A 9,329-nucleotide genomic window follows, 5' to 3' on the forward strand; every position below is an offset into this window, starting at 1 on the left:
CGTTTTGTTTCCCATTAAACTACATCTAAACCTCACCTTTCTGCAGTTTAACGTTTTCATTAAGACATTTAGTGTTTTGTAAAGCCATTTTCCTCGGTTCTTCATCCACTTTGTTTTTTCAACCTCAAGCAACCAAGTTTGGCAACTTTCAAACGAAAAACCCAATTAATTTTTTTATGTTAAGCCTGGATAATAAAACAGAAAAAGGAAGGTCTAAATCTTCAAGAGAAAGAGAATATGCATGAGTATATGTGTTTGTCTGTGGACAACAGATGGAGAGATATGATGATGATGATGAAGATGAAGATTGAGGGTTGACCTACTCTTCTGAAAGAGAGAAATGGAAGAGTAAATAAATGATGAAGGATAGACATGTCTGCTTTGAGGGAGGAAATGAAGCTGTCTTCCTGGGGTGATTGTCTTCCACGCACACAAACCCCAAAGATATTGATGAAAATGAAAGTGGCGTGCATGTGCATACATATGAGTGCGTGTACGATGGCTTTTCTAGATTTCCAGCAAGGTGAATTTGGCAGTAGCGGTCAAACTTATTTCGACTGAGAACTTGAACAAACAACCGTAGCTGAGTCACATATCCGCTCTGATGCCGATAGCTGGAGAGAAGTTTATTGTTTTCTGAAGATTTGCCATGTTGGTCAAGCAAGTAGTGCTCTTTGTCACGTTGTGATGAAATAAAGCCACCATTATACAAATCCAGCTGTCTCCAAAACAACACCTAATATCAGATTTCAAGTGTTCTGAACTACACGAAGCACCGCAGCACCTTTTCTAAACTCCACAAGCAGCAGGCAGCAATGGAATGTTTATGCTTGTGGCTATTCGAGGAATGCTGGGTAATTTAGCCCTTCCGTATTTTTCCAGCAGCTCCAGTTCTGTTTTTCAAACATCACTTAATGCTGTTGAAAGGAGATTGAAGTGTCTGAAAGAAGCCGGCAGTAGGAGTGTAGACATGTAACCTCACTTGCTTACAGAGTTTCCGTGGCCGTTCACTTTGGCTTGAAACAGGGCACAGAGCAAATGTCGCCCATTCAGATGTTTTCTTTTGAGATTTGGGGGTTAAAGAAAAGCAGATTTACCAATTTTGTAGAGTGGTTCGAAAAATCCTGCCAACTGCTGCAGGAAAGTCCTCAGGTTAAAGGGTTGCCTGAGAGATTCTGGCCGGTTTAAACAGCGGCTCGAGCCCAGCGCCCGATGACATTGGCGTTGTGTCATCGTCATGGTGATGGCTATACCTGCTGACATGTTGCTCTCTCCCAAATGAACTTTCTCAATTAAATCTGGATCAATAGACCAACATTAATGCACAGAGGAGAATCACTCCCATCAGCATATTATTCCGAACACTCGCTGATTCAGTCGCCATACGCTGCATATGTATTGTATGTCATTTTTTTAACAGTCATTCCCATGCAAATGTGCCTAATTGATTTTTAAATGAAACTTCCAAAAAAATAGTTGCCCAGTTATTGTGCATAAAATAATAATATATGAAATAATGTATTTTTCTAAATGCATGTCCTACACCTGTACCCAACTTGGTTTTGGATGTGCACACCTTTTTGATATTTTTCACATAAAAAATACATTGAAATGTATTGATATTTAATATATAAATATGTTTCATATATTAAAATATTGATTAAGTAAATATTTTAATATATGATATATATTGAAACATTTATGTTTATCGAGTCGAAGCTGCTCTTTTTCTTACAATGGAAATGCATGATAATCAATTAAAAAGTACTTTTTTATGCCTTATCTTGCATTAGCCATGTTGTCACTACAGAGTTATTTCAATCTGAGATTGTTTTCTGAGATTGTTTCACAGTTTTTCAGGAGTGTTTGGTATTAAAATCAGCCACATACTGGCCATGCAAATTCAAGGCTCTGAGATTTCAGTAAGAAAAAGCAGCCAGTGGAATATAATTTATTTTGAGACTGTAGAAATCTGATTTGTAAAACTATGATCCTTCATGTTCACACCTTCTCTTTTCTTTCTCTCTTTTTGTCTTTTTACCTTCATCTCGCTCTTTCACTTTGTTTTGTGAGTGTTAATTGTTATTTATTTATTCTACAGTAAATAAAGACAGGATTAGTTCTGCGTGTCTAAGTGTGAAATTAACTTTCTCTTTTTAATGGCTGAGGTAAACTGTAATTTTTCTCTCAGTCTCAAGCCTCATTTTACCATTGCATGCTCATTTAAACGCTCCTTCCATGGCTTTGTACGGCATCCCTGTAAGACACTCAATCAAATAACCAAAACTTGCTTGTGTGTTTCTGGGTGTATATTTGACCCTGAAACAGTATCTGCTCTTTTCTTTACATTTTGACATTTGTATCCCTTGGCAGAAAATATTTTTTTATTAGGATTGCTAATTTAACACATTCATTTCATACAATTAATTATATAAAACTATAAATGTGTTTTAAAAAGTTACACCTATTTGACACTGACAAACTGAAGTTTGCTAAACTGATTGATATGGAAAAAATAGACAATATATGTCCATCTAATGGCACTTTTTGCAATGCCTCAACAATATTTCTTATTATGATATATCCAATTAATTGATGTATCCAATATTTTTCATGATCTATCCAATTAATTATCCCATCTGCACAAAATGTATTACATTTTATTAAAATTGTTCATCTGTTGTCAGCCATAATTGTATTTTTATGTACAGTGGTTTTGTGAGTCTCCTCATGTAAGCGCGGTCAGGTTTTGCTAACTTTGTAGGGCCCAAATGTCCCCAGAAATATAGTAAAACCTGAAACGACCTATTTTGCGGGGACCTTTGGGAAGACACAACAATGAAAACAACACCATAAATGGACTAAACAGTGTTTCAATAAAAATCGAAAAATGCCAAAAGCTGCGTGTTGGGGTGCAGTTTTGTTTTGGGAGTAGTAATTAACTTAATTTAAAGAACAACAGATGGGTAGTCTCCATTATAATATAAACAGAGACGTGTGTATATGTGTGTGTGTGTGTGTGTGTGTGTTCAGTTTTTCACCATAATCTTCAGTCCGTATTGATGTCATCATGCTTTTTTGGTCTCATCAGCATATGAACTTGTAAATGTGTTTAGACTGATCTACCTTTCAATGATTTTGGTCCTTTTTATTGATTGATCCTTTGTGTCTTTGGAAGAGTTGCACACGTTTACCCCGGTCCAGCTCTAGCTGATGTTGCAAAGAGATCAATTGCTGTTGAGAATCCATGTGTATCTTGGGAATTTGAAGATCTGTCTTCTGTTGCCTTTGGGCTTTTAACCTAAAAGCTGTAACCAATTTCCCCATGGCTATCTGTCAATCTGTCTGTCATCGTGATGACACGACTAAACGGCCATGTTTCTGCACCCATGTGCCTCACAGACTAACCGATCTAGCCGCATGTCAGGATAAAAAAAGGTAGCTTTTGGTTTTAAAATGAAAGAATAACTACAAGGGCTTTAAGAACTCGGGTGTCCTGCATTGTGACATGATGTACTTTTTTTTTCTGATTCTTATAAAATTGTTATGCATGCAGTTTTTGTAATCACATATTAATTAAGAGACTATGTTATAACATTTCTAAAATTACTTCATTTTATTTTTACACACCAAAGGACTGTTTCAGTGAATTTCAAAAAAGCGAAAAGATGGTTTGAATGGTAGAGAGAAATTACAGTGTACACCTAAAATATAAAAATATTGCCCATATATTTATATAAATTTCAACTTGAAATCTTAATATACAATTTATTGAGTTAGTTTGTTTTTATTTGGTAATTTCCCACCATTGTAACATTACTGATAGTTGCAAGACATTGTAAATTGTTTTTAAGTAGGCACCTTTTAATTACTTAAGAATGGACTCCTCTGTGTAATTAATATCATAATTAATCTAAAGGATGTTATCTATTAATAATGGCTCATTAATCTCTGGTGCTAAATATCTGTAATTAAATGCACGTGAGAGCAAATGACTCCAATTAGTAACCAAAGCAAGCGAGAGTGATCACACGCTCCGATCGCACCTTTCTCTTTTTTTTCACTCCATCTCTTGCTCTCTCTGTCTCTCTTTGACTCCGTCTTCCAGGTGTGATTTGTTTTTTGAGGTATTCGTAATGTAATCGATTGACAAATCAAATTCCTTTCCTTTACAGGCACTTCCTGTTCAAGCATAGTTCAGGTTCGTCTACCATTTTCAACGCAGCCAATCAGAATTACCCTCTGACGTCCAGCACGGTGTATTCGCCGCCTCCGAGGCCTCTACCCAGAACCACCCTCTCCAGACCGCTCTTCTCGTTCAGCAAGCCCTACCGCTGCTGTAACTGGAAATGTACGGCTTTGAGCGCCAGCGCAATTACGCTGACTCTCGCTCTTCTGCTGACGTACATCATCGGTGAGTGTCTTATCTCTCCGCCTCTATGTCTCTCTCTCTCTCTCTCTCTCTCTCTCTCTCTCTCTCCTCTCTCTGTCTCTCTTTGACTCCGTCTTCCAGGTGTGATTTGTTTTTTGAGGTATTCGTAATGTAATCGATTGACAAATCAAATTCCTTTCCTTTACAGGCACTTCCTGTTCAAGCATAGTTCAGGTTCGTCTACCATTTTCAACGCAGCCAATCAGAATTACCCTCTGACGTCCAGCACGGTGTATTCGCCGCCTCCGAGGCCTCTACCCAGAACCACCCTCTCCAGACCGCTCTTCTCGTTCAGCAAGCCCTACCGCTGCTGTAACTGGAAATGTACGGCTTTGAGCGCCAGCGCAATTACGTTGACTCTCGCTCTTCTGCTGACGTACATCATCGGTGAGTGTCTTATCTCTCCGCCTCTATGTCTCTCTTTCTCTCTCTCTCTTTCCCTCTCCCTCGCTCCGTTCATCTCTGGCTGCTGTCGTGCTGGTTGGGGTCATATGGAATTAGCAGAACTCACACTGTGAAAAACTCTATTAGAGAGATGAATATTTATGAACGAGGGATGAGGGAGAACGAGAGATGAAAGAGTAAATATCCCACAAGGCCGTTCAGAGGTTAATGGTGTTAAAGTTTTGTTTAGCCAAGTCACCGTATGTGTGTGTGAAAGAGAGAGAGGTGCTTATACACCTTAGTGTACTGACTTAATTTTCTCCGGCTTTCTCCCTCTCACAGGCTGTGAGTGAAAATCTCACTAAAAAATGAGGCGTGTTTTACAGAAAAACATTAGGGTAAAAGGTTTCATCCATTAACGCTTGAAAGGCTGCAGTTAATAAAGTTTCTGGTCAGAAGTTCACACGGCAGCCTCTTAAACACTAATCATGTGTTTCTCGCTAATGAAACGAGGAACTCTGCAATTCCCAAACACGTTATAATGACTTCTTGAGAATTTGTGATGTTCATTTCTGTTCTACAATGTGTATATCTGTTCTGAACACATTCCATTTGGAATTATGGCTTCCCACAGAACAACTCATTTTTGTATATATACAATAACAGAGCGCAAATGGAATTATTTTCAATGATTGTTGTCAATGCTGAAAAAACAAAGAAAACAGTTGTACTGCCTTATATTTGTGCAAAAATCATCAGGATTCCTTAATAAATAGAAATAAAAAAATGCATTTATTTGAAATAGAAATGTTTTGTAGCATTATAATTGTCTTTACTGTCCCATCTGATCAGTTTGATGCATCCTTGTTTAAAAAAAAAAGTATTAATTTCTTTAAAAAAAAATTTACTCGTCCAAACTTTTGAATGATGTGTATTATTATTATTATTATTATTATTTTGCTAAACACAATTTGCACTGCAGGTCAGCGGATGAATATTGAACACAGCATTTTTAAGCGAATTTGGGTTTTCCTACATTCTGCAGTTGATGTTAATTTTTTAAATGTTGTCATTTTTTTCATGAATAATGGCAAATGAGTCATATGTTATTCACTGCTTTTAATAATTTTTTTTCTGTCATGACAACTTTAGCCTCAAGATGGCACATTTTAGTATTTGGGTGAACTATTCCATTAATTATGCCAGAGAAATGGTTTGCTAGATGTGTGTGTGTGTGTGCTCTGGAGATGTGCCGTTAATGATCATATGGCCGTCTTTCACCCCATCGTTAGTGGCACCCTGTCTAAATAGATGCAATCCGTCTGCTTTGTCTCTTGGCTTTCATTCTTATCTAACAATCTAAATGTGTTCTCAGTTAATTTTCTGGGCAAATGAAGGGAAGCAAAGGGATAAAGGGAATAAAGATAAAGAGGAACATAAAGAACGAATGAATCCGCATTATCTTCACATACTGAACAAAAACTTTGGTCCTGTCGAGTAAAAGCATCAGCGATGAGAAGAAAAGGATCCATAAAACATGGTAACTGTAAACGTGACTGTGTTGTGTGCCGGTGCTGAAGTCTAATTTAATTGGCCAGTAGGCGTATCGTAAATATCCGATCTGAAATGTCCCATTGTCTTTTAGGTTAATGTTAGGATCAGGGCAATATAATTCTCCACTAAATCTTCAGGTTATAAGTAGGCATCCACTACGGCTTTCTACATTGATTATTGGGAAAAATCTGTGGACTGGAGCAAAAACAAAAACCTTGTTGTCATAAGTTATATGTATTATTTATTTTATTTTATAAAAATATACTTTTTTTAATCTAGTGCTTGTATATAACCTGCAATATTCCTTTAAATACAGTACAGATTGTTAACTGGAGCTGAGTCTAATATTGGTAGCTAAAAGCATGATTAAATTAGTCTTAATATTTAAAAAAAACACGGGGTGAGATGTGTGTAATTTTATGGATGATGGACTTTAAAGGAAGTGAAATCATTAGAGCTTTTTGCTGAATTCTATTCAGGTGTGAGTATATAATTATCATTAGGGAAAGAATAAGGGACAGTATGGAGTTCACCGTTTAGATTAAGGTCAGATGTTTTAATAGGGTGTTTATCCTAAGAGAAGGGTTTTAATTGGTCTGTGTGTATATTTAATTGAATGAATTTAATGAGGCTGTATCGTCTGGCCCCACCACCATTTTTACTTTAACAAGCACACGTTAGCTACCAGACTTGCACACTCTATGAAGACATTAAGTAGGGTGTGAATGTGTGTGTGTTTTTGTTATGCCCTAATTGAGTCAAGGACCCTGCAGGGACAGAGAGAGAGAGGCAATCAATAATTGTTGATGAAAATGTATCAAAGGCATTGAGTGAATTTGTGTGTGTGTGTGTGTGTGTGGCTTTTAGACTTTTAGACATTATACTTATTTTCTGAACGTCATGATGCCTTGCCCCATAATAACAGAGCGGCGCACCAAAGATTTTATTACGTGTGTGAGTTTTTTGGGTGTGTGTCAAAGGTAGGTGTCTGTGAGTGTGCATTGCTCGCTTCGGAGGGATAAATGGGAGCTGTTTTTGTATGAGTGCAATGACCCAGATAGCTGATAGTATCCAGGGGACTAAGTAAGATGGTTTCAGCGAGAAGAACCTCCATCTATCCAAACTAAGAATGTCAGCACAAAAGGTAAAATGTACAGCCACATCAGCCTAGGCTTTAATTATCCTGATTTATTGTGCTAAAGTGGCTTCAAAATCTGTCAGAAGAGATGTCAGAAATCAGAGATAATATTGTAGTTTCAAATTTGTGTGTGTGTGTGTGAGTCATAATTTAGTTTTAATTATAAGGAAGCATTTTAGACAGCCTTTTAGCAAACCCTGCATTACACTGTGACACGACAGAATGAAATGAGCAGATCTTGTTGTTGTAATGATTTTCATTTGGCATAATACTGTATATACACTAATGGGCATTGCTGACGAAAGGTGGGTGGTTATATGTTAATGTTTCTGCCATCACATCCAAGAATTTCAGGATGAGCCGTTTTTATCGCTGAATTACAATATATGGTATTTTTGAACTGCGGAGGAAGTTTTGAGTTCTAAAAGTTTCTTTATTATTTTATTACAGTGCATTGAACTCTTATTTCAAAAGATCAAGGAAAATTCGATCTCTCTTTATGTGATTCCTTTAAACCTGCTTCACCAAATAAACAATAGAGAAAAATAAAGTGAACTTTCCTCCACTTGATTCTCCAAAAGGGTCCTTGGCATCAAACTTTGAAAACCCCCTGGCTTATGTGACTAAACGACTGGCTTTAGAGATGAACTGGACAACCTCATTTATTCCACAAATTATTTTTAATGGATGTGGATTTACTGAATCTAATAGTGATACAAATCCACTGGTTAATGATGGAGCAGTGCAGGACTGGAGTAGATGGAGCTTGGCAGGACGGAATGAGGTGAGGCAGGATGTTGATGGGTGTGGCAAGCTTAGACTGGGCGTGGCATTATAGGAGAAGGCGGGGCAGGGCATACACAACATTAAAAGCAAAAAATGTCATGCAGCCGGAAGCAGTAGACATATGAGGATGAGTGTGGGAGTAGTTCTCACTCTGATGAATCTAGCATCTGCTACTGTATTATTCATTTTCACTTTATACACACTTGCTGTTCCTGATGTTTCCTTCTACCTGAAACATGCATAATACAGCATCCACATATGTGATCTATATGTGCACACGCATATACATGTTTTAATTAGAGCTGTCAGTCTCAGTTGAATGCTTCAGGGCTATTCAGTGCTTTCATCTTTCATAATAATGTAATGTCTTTTAATCGTCCTTTAAAGGATTTTCACAGCAAATATAGATATATACAAATAGTTCGATTAATTAGTGACTGTCCTAGTTTTCAATTTTACTAATGCAATTTTACTAATTTGAAGATGTGAAAAGGACTTCATGGCTTCAAAAGCGGTTGAAAATGGATGCATGTTTATGGATCATAATGTGTCTTTTATGATCAAAACACTAGATCAATGGAAAAAACCCTCTGGAACCCACAAGCCCCCACTCTGCAGAGCGGCTTTCTGCCATTTCCCTTAAAAGGGAAGAAATCAAACAGTTGCTTTTTTTGTGTATCTGTGTGTGTGTTTGCATGTTTGTTTCCAGAGGAGAAAGACACACCCTTAGGCCTAAGCAGTGGGGGGTTTTAACTGATGGAAAGGAAGACATGTTGTTCAGAGAACACGTATTTGCATTTGTATATGTGATTGTCTTTGTGAGTGAAATGCCAGTTGTCACAGGGATCTATCCAAATAAACGGGCGTTTCTAAAGCCTGTACTTAAAACAGTTAAACCGGTTGAGAGGTGAACCCCTCTGGTTGTTGACTGCCAACCCTCCAGGGCGCAGCGGTCTCCGGCGAGCGCTTCTCTCAGTTACCGCCCGGAAACGTAGCGGTCGTAGCGGTCTCGCGACCTCCCCCGAGGTCTCTAGA

The 9,329-nt window shown here is 37.7% G+C and overlaps 1 protein-coding gene across 1 annotated transcript in view; it reads left to right on the top strand.

Annotated features, from left to right (window-relative positions):
• LOC107713050 (teneurin-1-like) overlaps positions 1-9,329 on the top strand; it is a 122,459-nt gene that overhangs the window by 35,112 nt on the left and 78,018 nt on the right. The window contains exon 4 of the mRNA XM_016518468.1: positions 4,176-4,414. Coding sequence (XP_016373954.1) covers positions 4,176-4,414 — 239 coding nt within the window. The remainder of the gene's footprint in view (positions 1-4,175; positions 4,415-9,329) is intronic.

The sequence above is a fragment of the Sinocyclocheilus rhinocerous genome, unplaced genomic scaffold (assembly GCF_001515625.1).
Source record: "Sinocyclocheilus rhinocerous isolate Xijiao unplaced genomic scaffold, SAMN03320098_v1.1 scaffold5226, whole genome shotgun sequence".
NCBI lineage: Eukaryota > Metazoa > Chordata > Actinopteri > Cypriniformes > Cyprinidae > Sinocyclocheilus > Sinocyclocheilus rhinocerous.